Below are 18472 nucleotides of genomic sequence, written 5' to 3'. Positions count from 1 at the left end.
AGCATGTATCAGTACTTTGCCTTTTTTATTACCAAATAATATTCCATTGTATGGATATACTATATTATGTTTAGCCATTGTTTCCATCTTTTGGCTATTATGAATAATGCTGCTGGGAGCAATCATATTCAAGTTTTGTGTGAACATGTTTTTATTTCTCTTGGATATGTACCCAGGAATAAAATTCCTGGATTGTGTGGTAGCTTTATGTTATAAGAATTTAAAGAACAGCAAACTGTTTTCCAAAGTGGTTGTACTGTTCCACATTTGCAGCAGCAAGGAATGAGAATTTCCATTTATCCACATCCTTACCAACACACGTTACTTCCCTTTTTTTTTTTTTTTTTTTTCTATTATGGTCCTCTTCCCGGGTATGAAGTGGTATGTCATTGTGGTTTTGGCTTCCCTGACGCTGAGTATCTTTCTATACCCTTTTTGGCCATTTGTCTGTCTTCTTCAGTAAAATCTCTATTCAGATGTCTGTCTTATCTATTTTTTTTCAGACAGGGTCTCGTTCTGTTACTCAGCCTGAGTGCAGTGGTGTGATCACAGCCCACTGCAGCCTTGAACTCCTGGGCTCAAAGGACTCTTCGGCCTCAACTTCCCAAGGAGATAGAACTATAGAAGCACGCAACCAGGCCTGGCTAATTTTTTTAATTTTTTGTAGAGACAGGATCTTGCTATGTTGCCCAGGCTGGTCTTGAACTCCTGGCCTAAAGCAATCCTCCCGTCCTGGTCTCCCAGAGTGCTGGGATTACAGGCATGAGCCACAACGCCTGGCCTATCCCTTCTTTCATCTGGGCTATTTGTCTTTTTATTATTGACTTATAAGTCTTTTACATATTCTGGATCTAAGTCCTTTATCAAATATATGATTTGTAAATCTTTTCTCCCATTTTGTGGGTGGTTGTTTGACTTTCCAGATGGTGCCCTTTAAATGTTTTTCAAACGTTTTTCATTTAAATAAAGCCCAATTTAGCTATTTTTGTCACTTGTGCTTTTGGTGTCCTATCTAAAAAGGCTTTGCCTAATCCAAGGGCATGATAATTTACTCGCATACTCTCTAGATTCTAGGAGTTGTACAGTTTTAGTTCTTACATTTGGATCTTACACTGGATCTGAGTTTATTTATTAATGGGTCCAACTTCATTCCTTTGCATGTAGATAATCAGCATCCTGGCACATCTGCTGAAGACTATTGTGTCCCCACTGAAATATCTTGGCACCTTAAGCAACTGACTGTAAATGTGAGGGTTTATTTCTAGACTCTCAATTCTACTTCACTGATCTATGTATTTTAACCTTATGCCAATACCACCCTGTCTTAAAGTAAGTTTTGAAATCAGGAAGTGTGAGTCTTCTAACTTTATTCTTCCTTTTCAAGACTGTTGGCTATTCTTGGTCTCTTACACTTCCATAAAAATTTTAGGATCAGCTTGTCCATTTCTGCAAAAAGCAAGCTGGAATTTTGATAGAGATTACAATAAATCACTTTGGGAAGGAAGTATTGCCACCTTACCAATATTAAGGTTTCTGGTCCATAAATATGAGATGTCTTTCCATCGATTCTAGGTCTTTAATTTCTTTCAATGTTTTGTAGATTTTAGTTTACAAGTCTTGTAATTCTTTTGCTAAATTTACTCCTAAGTATTTTACCCTTCTTGGTATTACTATAAAAGAAACTGATTTCTTAATTTCATTCATAAGCTAGTAATTGCTTATGAAAGTTACTACTAGTAGGTCGGGTGCAGTGGCTCACGCCTGTAATCCCAGCACTTCGGGAGGCTGAGGCAGGTGGATCACCTGAGGTCAAGAGTTCGAGGTCAGCGTGGCCAACATGGTGAAACCCTGTCTCTACTAAAAATACAAAAATTAGCTGGGCATGGTGGTGGGTGCCTATAATCCCAGCTACTTGGGAGGCTGAGGCAGGAGAATCGCTTGAACCCAGGAGGCAAAGGTTGCAGTGAGCCGAGATTGTGCCATTGCAATCCAGCCTGGGGGACAAGAGTGAAACTCCATTGCAAAAAAAAAAAAAAGAAAGTTACGACTAGTAACTTTCATAAATTAGTAAATGTTCATTACTAGCTTACAGAACTACCATTGGTTTTCACATATTGATCTTACATCCTTCAATCTTAATGACTTTATTTCCAATGGATGTTTTTTGTAGATTCCTTAAGACTTTCTGTATAAAAGATCATGCCATCTGCAAATACAGATTGTGTCACTTCACTTTTTCCTTTCCAATCTGAATGCCTTTTATTTCATTTTCTCACCTACATGCCCTGCTTAGAATCCCCAGTACAAGGTTGATTAGAATTACCAAGAATGGACATTGTTGTGTTGTTCATGATGTTAGGGTTGAAAAGCATGCAGTCTTTCACCATTAAGTATGATGTCAGCTGAGGGATTTCATAGATGTCCTTTATCAAGTTCATTAAGCTTCCTCCTATGCCTAATTAATTGAGTGTTTTACCATGAAAAGGTGTGGATTTTATTAAATGCTTTTTCTGCATGTGTTGAGATCATCATGTGCCTTTTAATTCTGTATTTTATTGATACGGTGCATTATATCAACTGATTTTAGATGTTGAACCAACCTTGCATTCCAGGGGTAAATCTCACTTCTCATAATGTGCAATCCTTTTTATATTTTGCTGAATTGGGTTCAGTAGTATTTCCGTTGAGGATTTTGGCCTCTACATTCATAAAGGATATCTGTAGCTTTCTGGTGATGTCGCTGTCTAGTTTTAATATCAGGGTCATACTGACCTCACAGAATGACCATCATCTATCTTTTTTTTTTTTTTTTTTTTTTTTGGAGATGGAGTCTTGTTGTGTTGCCACGCTGGAGTGCAGTGGTGCGATCTCGGCTCATTACAACCTCCGACTCCCTGGTTCAAGCAATTCTCCTGCCTCAGCCTCCCGAGTAGCTGGGATTACAGGCACGCGTCATCATGCCAAGCTACTTTTTGTATTTTTAGTAGAAATAGGGTCTCATTATGTTGGCCAGGATGGTCTCGATCTCTTGACCTTGTGATCCACCCACCTTGGCCTCCTAAAGTGCTGGGATTACAGGCATGAGCCACCACGCCCAGCTGCCCATCACCTATTTTTATTAATAAAACTAACTGGAACACAGTCATGCCCATCCATCTTCATGTTTCCCAGGGCTGTTTTCATGCTGCCAGTGGCAGAGCTAGGCAGTTATGACAGAGCCCAAATAGGCTGCAAAAGCTAAAATAGGCATTATATGGTCCTTTATAGAAATAGTTTGCTGACGCCTGATCAGTATGAAAGGTTCATCTATAACACTTTTTCTTAAACTGAATGTTAGAAATAACTTAACTGTACAGCTCCAGCCTAACTTCCCTTTCCTGTTGCTTACATCCCACAACTGGCCAAGGGGCAAAGCTTTGCTAGAAGGAACAACAAGGTCTGTAAATCCCAGAAGAGGGGGGTGAAATTCTAATCCCCTATCCTAACACTGCTACTTGAGGTAAGAGTTCCTGATTAAGATTCCCAAATATCTAAATGACTGCAGAGAACCATTAACACGCTACGTTGCAGGTTAAGATTCCTTCAGAAACTCACATGACAGAATGACAACCATGAGATGAGAGTCTTTTATCTCATCCAGAGACTTGAACCACTATTGCTTTTCGTTTACCTTTCCTACTTCTTTCTGTGGAGCCTGGATAGTGTTTTGATCTTCCATTTTATCCTCTTCCTCATCAAACAAGCTAAGAACAGTTTTGGTTCTAGGCTTGGTTCCTTTGTCCAATGGGGATGATGAAGAAAATAAATCAGAATGCTTGACTGCTTCCTGAGCAGATCTAGTCAAAAGTCCTTCCTGAAAATGAAAATAATAGGGAGAAAAAAATAAGTAACACCAGAAAATACAAATCCTATCATGGAACCCGCCAAGCTCCTCATTAATTCAGTAACTGCCACATTTGCATGACTCAGGGCACAGTGAATCACATCTGCACCCAAGTAACAAAACACTGAGGTCAATTCTTGATTGGCTGCTCCAAGAGACAGTCTTGTACAATCATCCGTAGCCAAAGATAACTTTTCCAAGCAGTTTAAGACCATGGGCCCCTCTCTCCTATCAAGTGATAGGACGTCTGTAATCCTGATGCACACTGGTTGCTCATGAACTAGGAAGAATTTCTAAGTGACAAAGATAACTAACACAAGTGCCGATCATTGGGAGTGGACCATGAATTCGTAGCATTTAACTAATACATAAGCCCCAAGGGGGAAATCTGATCAGGAAAATCAGACCCTCAAATTCTAAAAGGCTTACACTGTATAGGCAATGGAAGAAGAATCTCTGAAATAATTCTAAAATGCAGCATTTATTCATTCAACAACTAGCACATTTCAGGTAAGATACAATTGATTATGAGGTACATCCCGATTTCAGAGTACTCAAACTATTAAAAAAAATGCTTCTTTAAAGAAATACATAATTTATAACATAGTGCCTTACTGTGTGCAAAGTAATATGCCAAGTACTACAGATATAATGGTGAGCAAAACAAACTGGGCCTAGTCCGCAAGGGGCTTACACTCAGGGAGAGGGCAGTACAGCAACCAGTCAGAGTCAAGTGTGGACCGGGACCGGGATAAGACTGGGGTCCACACACAGCCACTAGGAAGAGAATTTCACACAGGAACACAGGTACAAATGAAATGCTTGTATCACTGTAGCTCCAAGGAGCCTCAGCAGCAAATGCAAATACAACACTCTTCACATAGGCCCTGGGAGATCTTAGACCTAAGCAGCTGGACACACAGCGTATAAGAAAAGTTAGAGAAAGAAAGGAGGCATATAGAGACTGAAGGCAACCACAAGGCTGGATGCCCAGGTGTGGCCAGCAGCACTACCCACAGGCCTCCTGCAAGAGACGGCAGACCGTCCAGGACATGAAAGCTAATGTTTTAGAAAGAGTAGAAATTTCACTCTACTCTGTAATCCTTGCCAATATCATCTAAAAGTAAAAGCATGCTAAACTAAAATCTCCTTAAAACTGACATTTAAATTCAAGTGCAGTCGGGGATCAAAGGAGGACCAAGGGTAACAGGAACACTGCATAGAAGAGAACAAGTTAGAAAGCAAAGATGCCATGACGTGACAGTAACCACAGAGACAGGAGCAGGCACGCCACAGCGCGAACATGTCTTGGAGAAGGGCCGGGAGGAAAGGCCCTGCAGAGGCTTCCTGCACTGTGGGGACACACACTGCTTGTCTATGTTTTCGAATCTGTCTACAGATGGGCCATTTATTTTCTGTGGTCAAAAAACTTAAGGGGTTGTGTGTGTTTAAAACAACATACGAGAGACAAACGCATTCAAGCATACAAGAGAGAAAAGTCCACCTTTTCAGACTCAGCCACATCAGTTCTCCCAAATTTTAATGACTCCTTGGCACTCTCAACCTTCTTATCCACAGGCTTCACTCCAAGTTGTGCCTCCTTCTCTTCTTCATCGCTGAACAGCAAAGGTGGTGCCTCAGAGACAGTCTCTTTTTTCTACCAAAAGAAGAGTACACGACATCCATAACAATAAAAAAGTGTGTCTGACCAGCATGGCCATATACAGAACAAGCCCAAACCATCCTCTTGGGGCTTCAGCTAAATGTGATCAAGGAAGAGAGGACAGGATAGTGAAGGTAGCACCAAAAGGGAGAAGCAACAAACACCACCACCCGGGACTTGTGGACAGGACACTTCACGCCACCACATCACCTGTATCTGTCTACTTGTGTCTGTCAACCCCCATGCCTCCCTCACTCAGATCCTTACCTCTGCCACCAGACGATTATGAGTTTCTCTCTCTCTGCCTCACTCCTCTTATATTTCAACTAGAAGACATCATCCAGAGTTGTCTTGCTAAAACAAAACACCTGCTGGATCAGATCCTCTCCCAACCCAAACCTGCACTCCTTGCATGAAGCAAATGACACTCAGCAGACACCCCATTCTACCCCTCTACTCATGTGCATCTCCTCCTTTCCATGCTGTTCCTTAAAGTCACTGCAAACTTTCAAACTTCCATGCCACGCTGCCCTCGATGTCTGTAGATGCAAATCCTCCCCATCCTTCAAGCAAGGCCCCCACTCAGATGTCACTCATGGTCTCTGTCCTCTTCAGTTAAGTGTCAGTTGCTTTGTTGAATAAGCATAATATTTATCTCTCTACCTGACCCTTCCTTGACTTTCTTCCTAACTTATATAACAGCTAGCACACATCTGTTTGTCTGTTCATCTGAAAGGACCATACACTATACTTCCATGGCCAGTCCCGGCGTTTTATACCAACTCAGTGTTCAGTACAAGTCTGCAAGCACTTCAAGCCCATTTCTCATCTCTTCCTTATCAGGGAGGCAGGGATTTGGGGACTACGAAACTGAGGTTTGCGACTTTCCTGGAATTCATGGCATCTTTGCAGCAAGTGACTTAACAACAAGTTCTTCAGAAAAAAACTAAAGCTCTATTATAGTATAGTATAGATACAAATCATACCATATGACATGAGGAAGTGTGCTTTGAGGCAACGCCTAAATCAAGTTAGGAAGGCAGATTTGGGAAACTAAGGAAGGACATTGCTAATCATGATTTTAAAATGTGATGAATGAAGAAAGAAGAGAGCAAGGGGATTTTTAGTTAGGAAGAGATAAGTAAAGTGCAAAACCATTGAACCTGACATAAAAGAACACTGGAAGCCATAAAGAATTTCAGAAGAGATAAGGCAATACTGAAGTGATTAAAGGAAAAGGCTTTTGTGGAACATCCTGGACTCACTGAAAACTACATAAAAATTCAATGCAGCCGGGCACGGTGGCTCACGCATGTAATCCAAGCACTTTGGGAGGCCAAGGTGGGCGGATCACGAGATCAGGAGATCGAGACCATTCTGGCTAACACAGAGAAACCCCGTCTCTACTAAAGAAAGACAAAAAATTAGCTCGGCATGGTGGTGGGCGCCTGTAGTCCCAGCTACTAGGGAGGCTCAGGCAGAATGGCATGAACCCGGGAGGCGGAGCTTGCAGTGAGCCGAGATGCACCACTGCACTCCAGCCTGGACGACAGAGCAAGACTCCGTTTCAAAACAAACAAAAAAAATTTCAGTGCAAATAGTTGATAGGGGAGACAAAAAGAGACTTAAGTATGGCAAATCATATTCTTCCTTCATATATAACTAAGGTCCTTAAACCACAGAAAATGCTACCCAAAGTACCAGTTTTAATCTTCTTGAAGACAAGCTCATCCTTGTCATGAAGTTTACTTCCTGTTTTTTTCTTTTTCCTTCTTTTTTTTTTTTTTGAGATGGAGTCTTGCTCTGTTGCCCAGGCTGGAGTGCACTGGCACAACCTCAGCTCCCTGCAAAATCCATCTCTTGGGTTCAAGCGATTCTCCTGCCTCAGCCTCCCTCGTAGCTGGGATCACAGGCATGCACCACTGTGCCTGGCTAATTTTTGTATTTTTAATAGAGATGGGGTTCCACCATGTTGGCCAGGCTGGTCCCAAACTCCTGACCTCAGGTGATCCACCCACGTCGGCCTCCCAAAGTGTTGGGATTACAGGCGTGAGCCACCACGCCTGGTCAAACTTACTTTCTTGATAGGTGTCAGAAAATAAGGAAAGTCTGAAGAAAAAAAAATTGTCTAATATGGCTGCATCTTGGCCATATGGGTAATAGAAACCGGGCCTACGAACGAAAGCTGAACCTCACCTGCAAGGCCAGAGTCTGTCAAATATCACACTGACAGGTACCGATTACAACCTGCCTATTGGATGAAGCACAAAGGCAGCACAAAATCAACCATCCCTCTCCTGACCCTGAGACCCCTACGTACTTATTAGGGTAAAAGGCTAATGAGTAAAATACGTTAACCACATATTTACTTTATCTTATATACAATGTCACTGAGCACCAATCTGAATTGTTAAGAAAGTCACCTTTGCTTCACTGCCCCCCTCTCCCATTTTCTATATAACAGAAACGTATAAATGCTGCGTCTCGTGTGGCCCACTCTGGGAAGCATTCTCAGTTTGTGCGGAGTCTCTTTACTGGGCTAGTAGTTCTCAAGCTTGGCTCAAAACAAAACTCACATTACATTTCTTTAAGTTCTTCTGCCTGTGGTTTAACCTTTTGGTCAACATAGGCTTACAACCAAGTCACAATTAACTTACACTGAAATATCTGTAAATAAGAAGTATCTTCTATTTACTTTTGTCTAAAGATGATTATATTCACAAATAATCAAAAACATGTAGGCTATTCAGCTACTTAAGTTGTGTGTCTTGACCTTTTGTTTTATTTAACAATCATAATTACCATAGGTTGAAAGTTTTACAGCACCAGAGGCTGCAAAATTTATTAATTTATTGCTCAGTTATCCTCCAGAGTAGGTTATTTATAATTTACAAAGAAAAACCAATCAGATCTCCTGACTCCTTTAACTATACAGCCACTGGATGCCCTCAAAGGGGGAGATGGAAGTACACAGCACCCAAGGAAAGGCTCAGGAGCCACATAGAAGCAGCAGCAGGGAGCCTGGGGCCCAGGGTGGGCAGCATGCTGGCCCAGGGCTGAGAGCTTCTGGTATAAGCTGTGCAACTCCATTTAACAGGAAGGGTCTTCTTCCATATCTCCTAGATATTTTTTGTTTGGAGTTTATTTCTAATTCCACAGTAATGCACAAATGCCTTCTTTAAAAAGGCTTTAAAAAGGCACTGAGAGTATGATGTCCCCCATTCCATACCTTTCCCGGGACATAATCGCTGGTAACAATGTGCTATCGATACTTTTAGGCCAGTTTCCAGGCATTCATGTGTATCTCTTGTTTTTTAAAGTTTAAATTACACCATGTTTACGTGTTTATGCATTTTTTTTTTTTTTTTGGCCTGCAGTATGTTTTTCATCCCAATAAGCTCCACCCTGGGTTTTTTCACCACTGTATAGTATTCCACAGTCTAACTGTACTAGGACCTGTGTGACCATTTCTCCACTGATGGAGTATAACGGCCTCAAGGTTCATGCATTTTGTAGTGCGTGTGAGAATTTCCTTCCTTTTTACTGATTGGCTAATATAAACCAGGACCAGTGTTAGTACTTGACACACACTCATAAAAGGAATGATTTTGCCTTAACTGGCCTAGTCTAATGTTAGCAGAATTCCATGCCAATGGGGCCAAGCCTCTTCTGAGACCCAGTTCCTTGTTCCTACACCTGACACTGAATGATGGCTTTGCACGTGTGCTTCTTCTGTAGAACACTATTAATCAGAAGATCTCTTTCTGAAACTAGGCAAATAAGGTCTTCCATAAGACTCAGCCTCCAAGGTTAGGTATGAAGAGCTGATTCGGGGAAGTACCACTACTGATGTAGCATAAACTCAAGGACATTTCCTGGGACTAAGAGATGAAGAATACCGTTGTTGCAGGAGGAACAGATGTGGGAGGAGAGCCAAACAGAGAGCCTCCGCTATCAGCATCGTCTTCAAAGAGGAGTGACACTCTCTGGGTCTTCTTTTGGCTATACAAACAAACAAAAGGTCAAATTAAGGAAAAGTGTGATGAAAAAAACAAAAACCATAACAACAATATTTCTTCTAGACTGCACCTACAGGAACCCACCTACCACCCGAACACCCAAGCCATTAGTTGACCTTACACAGTTGAAAGCAAACAGGAAAGACCTTTGAAATAGATGAAATCTGTCTCCAACAAATCACCAGCCTCTGTCCCTCCTGCCTCAGGTTGCCCCTTTCCTGTTACTATCCAGTGCAGGTGCACCAGCTGTTACCTCTGCAAGGCACACGATGCCTGAGCCTTCCCAAGCAGAACATTCTCTCCCACTTTCTACGGCACAAAAAGAACCAAAGTGGACATGCCTATTTCCCGAATTGTCAGGAAGATGGTTGCCAAGAGAGATCACAGGGCCAGGATCAGCACTGGGAAATGACCCTGTGCCTGGCTTCTATTTCTTTTTCTTAGTAGCGTTATTGAGACATAATTTACGTACCATAAAATTCACCTTGTATTTACTTTATTTTTAATATTTATTTTACTTTTTAAGACAGGGTCTCACTCTACTGCCCAGGCTGGAGAGCAATGGCACAATCATATCTCACTGCAGCCTCAAATTCCTGAACTCAAGTGATCCTCCTGCCTTCGCCTCTCAAGTAGCTATGACTACAGGCACATGTCACCATGCCTGGCTAATTTTTTTACTTTTTTGGAGAGGTGAGGTTGCTCTCTGTTGCTCAGGCTGGTCTCAAACACCTGGCCTCAAGAGATCCTTCCACTTGGCCTCCCAATCAGGATTACAGGCATGAGCCGTTGCACCTGGCCAAATTCACCCTTTTAAAGTGCACACTTCAATGGTTTTTTAAATATACTCACTGAGCTGTGCAGTATCACTACAACCTAAGTGCACATTATCATGACCCCAAAAAGAAACGTCATGCCTATGAGCCATCACTCTCCATTCCCCCTGCCCCACAGGCCCTGGCAACCACTAATCTACTTTCTGTCTCTATGGTTTATCTATACATTTCATATAAATGGAACAATACAATATGTGGTTTTCTGTAACCAGCTTCTTTCAAGTAACATAAGATTTTCTAGGTTCATTCATGTTCTAGGATGCATCACTACTTTATTCTTTTTCATTGCTGAAGAATAGTCCATTGTATGGTTATACATTTTGTTTATCCAGTCATCAGCTGATGGACATTTGGGTTGTTTACACTTTTGGCTGTTATGACTAAGGCTGCAATAAACACTCATGTACAAGTTTTTATATGAACAACTAATTTCATTTCTCTTATGTATATACATAGGAACGAAGCTATTATGTCATATGGTGACTCTATGTTTAACATTTTGAGGAAATGCCAAACCACTTTCCAAAGTGTCTACACCATTTTACATTCCCACCGGCAGTATATGAGGGTTCCAATTCCTCCACATCCTCACCTCAACTTCTTCTTGTGTGTATAAGGCTTCTTTTGAGATCTGATGAAAGTATGAATTATTTTCCATACACAAAACTTGACAGACAACTTTGGGAACAATAGGAGGTAGGATGTATCTGGAGCAGAGAAAGCATTCCTGAAAGCCAGGTATGGTGTGTAGTTGGAACCAGGACCCACAAACAAGATGGGGTTCAGACTGCCAGATTTATGACCTTGTGTGGGGTGGGGGTAGTGGACACTCATGGGAACAAGCTAACCTGGATACAGTGCAGAAAATGCTCAGCTGAGGATGTGGGGGTATGAAGGTGGAGCCATGTCCGCCCTCGACTCCCTATTTCTTCTCTTTCTCATCTGTTTAAAGTTAGGAAAGGCATTTTTTTTTTTTTTTTTTTTTTTTTTTTTTTGAGATGGAGTCTCCCTCTGTTGCCCAGGCTGGAGTGCAGTGGCGAGATCTTGGCTCACTGTAACCTCTGCCTCCCGGGTTCAAGCGATTCTCCTGCCTCGGCCTCCCGAGTAGCTGGGATTACAGGTGCGTGCCACCACAACACACCCGGCTCTTTTTTGTATTTTTAGTAGAGATGGGGTTTCACCATGTTGGTCAGGCTGTTCTTCAACTCCTGACCTCGTGATCCGCCCACTTCGGCCTCCCCAAGTGCTGGGATTACAGGCGTGAGCCACTGCGCCCAGCCGGGAAGGCTTCTTAAGAAACAAGACTTACACTGAGTTTTGAAAGAAGGTGGCCAGGCAACATAGGAAGAAGAATGTCCCAGGAGAGAGCAACAAAAATAAAGGAATGTACTATTTCCCTGCACTCACGATGCTAACTGGTAATACCTGAGGGCTCAGAATGTGCCAGCTATTGTGCTCAGCATTTCACATTTAGATTCCATCTTACCATCCCAACAAACCGATGACAGAAATACTGTTTTTATTTTTGTTTAACAAATGAGGAAATTGAGGCACAGGGAAGTTAGGTAACTTGCCCAAGGTTATTCAGACAGGAACTGGCAGAATCAGAATTTAATATCAAGTTTCCAGAGCCTATATTCTAAATCAGAGACCAAAGATGCATCCGAGTGTCAAGTTACAGGGGCCTAATGCAGAAATGGTGATGCTCGACAAGATCCGAGTATTTGGAGACAGAAACCTGAGGTACTTCTGAATCTATCAAATGACGCTTAACCACACCAAAGCATAGGATTTCCATGTCCAATCAGTTACTTCTTTCTGCTCATAACATTCAGGTGAATTTCAAAGTAATCATGTCAGGCTTTTAAAAGGAAAAAAAGTATTTGCAGGGAAGTAATTCTGAACCCATAAGCTAATCTGGCAGCATGTTATACCAACCACAGCCCATGCTCACTCTGAATATCCTACCAGCTTCAGTTCCAGCATTAATGGGGAGAGGCACCTAGGTCAGCTATGGGTTATCAGCCCCTGGCGGGATACTGCACAGCTCTACAGGGAACTTCCTCCTAACAGGATGTGTTCAATGCTGAGCAGATTTCTATTCAAATAACAAACTTTTTTTTTTTTTTTTTGAGATGGAGTCTTGCTCCGTCGCCCAGGCTGGAGTGCAGTGGTGCCATCTCGGCTCACTGCAACCTCCACCTTCCAAGTTCAAGCCATTCTTCTGCCTCAGCCTCCCGAGTAGCTGGGACTACAGGCACGTGCCACCATGCCTGGCTAATTTTTATATTTTTTAAGTAGAGACAGGGTTTCACCATATTGGCTAGGCTGGTCTTGAACTCCTGACCTCGTGATCCGCCCACCTTGGCCTCCCAAAGTGCTGGGATTACAGGCGTGAGCCACCGCACCTGGCCTAAAATAACTTTTAAGTAATCCTGACCAAACCTGACATACTTTAGAGTAGCCCAGAGAAAAATCACAAACAAAAGATACCAAACTATACTCAAATCCCTGACAAACAAAGAAAAAGAATAAGGTTAAAAAATAATGATTGGGGAAGAAATCAGATAAGGATCCGTGAAGACAAACATTTCCGGGTACTGAGGGAAAAGACAGTGCCACTGAAAAGCAAAGACATTCTCACTGGCACAATCACTATGTGATCCATGATTAGCAATCACCCGAGGAACTAGCTTGTGCATCAAATTCCTTTTCTTGTTACCACGGACACGGAGCGAGGGATTCCTTCCAATGACTATCTCACCTGTCCTTGGCAATGGCAAAAAGATCATCATCTTCGTCTTCCTCAAAGAGACTGGTCTTTTTCACAGCCTTGGCCTCCTGGCTCTGGAGGGTCCCAGAATCCCTGGGTTCTCCTTTAGACCTGCTGTCAGATGCTGAGTGGGTCTGTGAAGCAGGAATATTCCACTGGTCCTTAAAACATAAAATATATATTAAAACTCCAGGTCGGGCGCAGTGGCTCATACCTGTAATCCCAGCACTTTGGGAGGCCGAGGCGGGCGGATCACGAGATCAGGAGATCGAGACCATCCTTGCTAACATGGTGAAACCCCGCCTCTACTAAAAATACAAGAAAATTAGCTGGGCGTGGTGGTCGGAGCCTGTAGTCCCAGCTACTTGGGAGGCTGAGGCAGGAGAATGGAACGAACCCAGGAGGCAGAGCTTGCAGTGAACAGAGATCATGCCACTGCACTCCAGCCTGGGGGACAGAGTGAGACTCTGCCTCAAAAAAAAAAAAAAAAAGTCCAATGGCAATTTAGATTATAAAACATGGGGAGTAAAATAAAACTTACATTTGTTAAACTAAGTTGTATTTAAACTAAGTATTAAACTTAGTGCATCAGTCTTGAAGAAAGCTCATGCCTAAGACTTTTCTTTGAACTCAAATCGAGACAGCTGGGTTCTCTGACCTCACAGAGCTTCTCATGATTTCCTCCTCCAACACCTGCCATGATGTCTCTTCCCACTGTGGTTCTGCACTGTGTTACGACAAGCGACTTCTCTATTTCAGGGAATCAACATTAATTACAGAGGCTATAAGAAGGAAGCCAAATGTAAAAATACCAAAAACTCAAGAACTTCCAACTCCAGAGAATATTTTAATTTTAAAAATCCTAAAGCAGATTGAAAAAAAAAAAGTGTAAAAACTCATGCAACACACACGTGAACAAGATACTATGAAAAACTGCTAGTAATCCTTTTACCACAAGTCTGAATGCGGCCTTTAGAAAGCATTTAAGGAAATTCTACTCGACTATGCTCACACCCCTTCAAATCAAAGAACTCCCAAGCACTTGCATAAGTGCTCTATCTCTGGAGTCTAGAGTCTTGCAAATCAAAGTGGAGTCCACAAGCCAGCAGCAGATTATGCAGAATTTCAGGCCCCGCCCCTACTTTCTGATTCAGAACCTGCATTTCACAGGGTGCCCAGGTGATTTCTTAAACATTAAGGTTTGAGAAGTGCTCCTTGATGTTAAGCAGTGACTAAACGCTGAAATCCACTAGAGAGCATCACAAAACTCCAATGACGAGGCTGTACCCTAAACCGATTAATTCAGAATCTCTGGAGCTGGGATCCACTGTTAGCACCCGTCGTTAGGTCTTTTCTTTCTTTCTTTTTTTTTTTTTCCTTTTTTGAGACAGTCTTGCTCTGTGGCCTGGGCTGGAGTGCAGTGGCACGATCTCAGGTCACTGCAACCTCTGCCTCCCGGGTTCAAGTGATTCTCTTGCCTCAGCGTCCCGAGTACCTGGGATTACAGGCATGCACCACCACGCCCAGATAATTTTTGTATTTTTTAGTAGAGACGGAGTTTCGCCATGTTGGCCAGGCTGGTCTCAAACTCCTAATCTCAGGTGATCCGCCCACCTCGGCCTCCCAGAGTGCTGGGATTACAGGCGTGAGCCCCTGTGCCCAGCCTGTCAGCACTCTTTTCCTGTCAGCACACTTTTAAGTTCCCCATGGATCCCAGTGAGCAGCCGCTGAAGTTGACAGTCTTTGTTCTAGGACAAGCTTGTCCAACCCGCGGCCCACAGGCCACACACAGCCCAGTATGGCTTTGAATGCGGCCCACCATAAATCTGTAAACTTTCTTAAACATTATGTGATTTATGCAGGAATTTTTTTTTTTTTTAGTTCGTCAGCTATTGTTAGTGTATTTTATGTGTGACCCAAGACAATTCTTCTTCTTCCAGTGTGGGCCAGGGAAGCCAAAAGACTGGACGCCCCTGTTCTAGAACCTTGGCTATCTTTCCTCTGCATGTCTTTTTGCTCCAACCTTTAGCTAATGTTTTTATTTTCCTGAACCACTATAATACTCTAGTAGGAGCAACTACACTGATGTGTGGCTGTTGCTACGGGGGGAACAACCACTGACAACGTTTAAAAGAAAAAAAACTGGATAATCCATCATAAATTCATACATTTGAGTACAAAACACAAATTATATATGCTTGGGAGTTCCTTGATGTGACGGCATGAGCACAGCTGAGTGGGATTTGGTAAATGCTTTCTAAAGGCCAGACTCAGACTTTTGTAGTAAAGGATTACTAGCAGTTTTTCGTTGTGTCTTGTTCACATGTGTGTTGCATAAGCTTTTTTTTTTGAGACGCAGTTTCGCTCGTTGCCCAGGCTGGAGTGCAATGGCGCGATCTCGGTTCACAACAATCTCCATCTCCTGGGTTCAAGTGATTCTCCTGTTTCAGCCTCCTGAGTAGTTGGGATTACAGGCATGGGCCACCACAACCGGCTAATTTTTTTGTATTTTTAATAGAGACAGGGTTTCTCCATGTTGGTTAGGCTGGTCTCAAACCCCCGACCTCAAGTGATCTGCCCGCCTCGGACTCTCAAAGTGCTGGGATTACAAACGTGAGCCACCATGCCCGGCCGCATAAGCTTTTAATACATTTTTTTTGCAATCTGCCTTGGAATTTTTAAATTGCTTTCAATAAGAACATGAACATATCTATGACTTATATATCCACTTCACCCCCTCCTAACTTGCCTACAATGTTTAAAAAAAAGAGGAATTATTATAACACAGGAAGATGTTTAATACTCAGGATTTTTTATATCATCATATTTAAAGTCTTTTTCTGCACAGCTAAATCTGATTCCCTGCTACTAAATCTGATTGAGTTAGCAACTAAACTAACTGATTTGGTAATATCTATCCAGATCACAAACAGAAATGTTGTTAAGATTCCCTCAAAAACGAGTTTAACCTCCATAGGTAATTCCTCCTAACTATAGTTCTAAATTAATGAAACACAGTACTCATTTAACAAGATACTAGTATATATGGTCATTGGGGTATACGGGACATGCTACCTCAAAATATGACCTTGAAATTTGAGAAAAAAGAAGCAGAAAGGTCTCTCTGACCTTTCCCTGGCCCTTCTCCTCTGAAGCCGGCCATAGAAGAATCCTCTAACCCTCTCTGGAGTAGGTCATGAGACCTTCATTCCAGTCCTCCCTATTCCCAGAGGAAAGGAGCCTCCTTATTTGTAAAGATGCAGAGAATGATCTGACAACGCAGGCCTTGCTGAGCTCCCCCAGCTTATTCCCATCAGGTCACACCCCTTTCATCTAATCGTGCTTCTCCAAAACTGTCTGCTTCTTCATCAGACAGCATGAAATTGACACAGGATTTCCTGTTTCTCTGAGTTTTCCTTTCTGAAGGCTCCTGTGTCTGGTAAAACTTATCTTAAGTAAACTTGCACACCCTTCTCTGGTTAATCTGTCATTTTTTCTAGCGATGGGGAGAACTCGATTAATTCAGAATCTCTGGAGCTGGGATCCACTGTCAGCGATGGGTGAGAAATCATTTCTCCCCTAGCCGGCCTAACTCATCTGAAGGAGCATACACTATCGTGTGGGAGTCATACTTATTCCTAACCAATTTGAAGAGATTCATCTTTAAATTGATATATTACATTAAATGTCTTCCTTCAGAAAAGACAATCTTGGGAACATCGCCTTTGGTGACTGAACATCAAGAGATATAAAACAGGTAGAAAAAGACTTGGGATGGCTTTAACTCTTACATCCCATGAAATAATCCCATCTTCTTTAGGAGAAACCTCAGCTCACCTCCTCATCACTGCTGAACAACAGGGCAGATGCTTTCTTTTTGGAGAGCTCGGAGGGTTTTGCTTTCTCTTCTCTCTGAGCTTGTAGAGACAATGTCTGCTTCTTAGCTGCTGTACCCCCAAAAAGATTATCCTAGAAAAGCAAAGGGCAGAAAGGTAAGACAACTTTATAAACAGAAAACATAGGATGTCCTCCTACAGCAAACTGTTAGGAAGTCAGTCTCCAGTCAGGTATACAAATAACACCTCCGGCGGGGAAAAACCACAAAATGCTAGTAAATCCCAAACTACAGCCTTTTCTCACTGCACCCATAGAAGGGAAAGAGATTACCATAGAATTCCAAGGCAGAACAGCTGCGAAGCAGCAGGAGGACAACATGCAAACGAAATCAGGAAGTACAAGGAGAAACTGAGCCCCATCCAGTCACCCTGTGGGCAAGTGCCTCTCTGCTCATTTCAGGGGGTTACAGCCTGCAACGGGCATGGGAGCCCCCTCAGCAACCAGAAACTCACACTGTCCTCTCCACGAATGAGAAACCAGAACAATGGCTCAAAGGAGAGAACTGGGGGTCTGTCTCCACTCCTTTACAGGTCAGAAAGACATACACCTGGGATGGAGGGAAGGCATGACTTGTGTTTCTCATTAGTTTCAAAGAGATTATACAAAGTGGACAAATAGTTTTCTACATAAAATTGCTGGTGTACTAAGTTTAATGGCATTTGTAAATTCTTCTGTGGTCAAGCACTCCCCAAAAGTTATATTTATTAAGGTGCTTTTATTCAGGTAACGGGAACAAAAGCATCATAGGGCCCGAGTCTGAGTTAGGATGGACAAACTCTTAACAGCAGGTGAACAGCCCTGGAATGTGAAGATGGATGAAGGGAGTGTCTTCCTGGATGAAGTGTCCTTTAAGGAGAGTGCGGTAATGTAGGACAGGCCAGGAGAATAATGAGCTGGTGTCCACTGGGGATACTAATGACAGAGCTCACATTCACTATGCACTTACTATGTGCCGGCACTCTGCAAGAGCTTCACACTAGTAGTTACAGCTGCCACAATGACCCTACTCACTGTTAAGCCACGTGAGCTTAAGGAAGGTTAAGTTACTTGCCCCAGGTCCCTGGTTTGCAAGTGGTGGAGCTGGGATATGAACCCAGGGGTCTGACGGCAAAGCCTGTGAGCTCACCACTGCCCAGTACTGCATAAGAGTTAAGGTTTGGGTTGTCTTCTCTCTTATTTCTCTTCCCCACTGTGCTCTCTCCATCCAGGATGGGAAAGAAAGGCAATGGTCAGGACATGGCTGCCTTCTCCTTTGTATCTCCACTTGATCCAAAACATTCTTGTAGGTCATTGGGTATACGTTGATCCATGCTCCAGACTAAAGTACAGCTGACCCTGAATGACACAGGTTTGAGCTGCACAGGTCCGCTTCTACACAAATGTTTTCTCAGTAATATCTTG

At 42.7% G+C, this 18472-nt stretch overlaps 1 protein-coding gene across 39 annotated transcripts in view; it reads right to left on the bottom strand.

The window, feature by feature from the left end:
- LOC129480870 (WASH complex subunit 2A) overlaps window positions 1–18472 on the bottom strand; it is a 65149-nt gene that overhangs the window by 10082 nt on the left and 36595 nt on the right. For 28 of the 39 annotated variants that reach the window (XM_063637401.1, XM_055275306.2, XM_063637402.1 and 25 more), the window contains 5 exons: window positions 17012–17143; window positions 13166–13335; window positions 9446–9548; window positions 5388–5540; window positions 3671–3853 (listed from right to left, as the gene is read on the bottom strand). In XM_063637401.1, coding sequence (XP_063493471.1) covers window positions 3671–3853; window positions 5388–5540; window positions 9446–9548; window positions 13166–13335; window positions 17012–17143 — 741 coding nt within the window. Of the gene's footprint in view, window positions 1–3670; window positions 3854–5387; window positions 5541–9445; window positions 9549–10993; window positions 11129–13165; window positions 13336–17011; window positions 17144–18472 lie in introns of all 39 variants that reach the window. The other 11 variants (XM_063637405.1, XM_063637416.1, XM_055275322.2 and 8 more) reach the window with 3 other exon arrangements.

This window comes from Symphalangus syndactylus, chromosome 4, assembly GCF_028878055.3.
Source record: "Symphalangus syndactylus isolate Jambi chromosome 4, NHGRI_mSymSyn1-v2.1_pri, whole genome shotgun sequence".
Lineage (NCBI taxonomy): Eukaryota > Metazoa > Chordata > Mammalia > Primates > Hylobatidae > Symphalangus > Symphalangus syndactylus.
The sequence above is the reverse complement of the archived record's forward strand: the minus strand, read 5'-3'. Positions and strand labels throughout refer to the sequence as shown.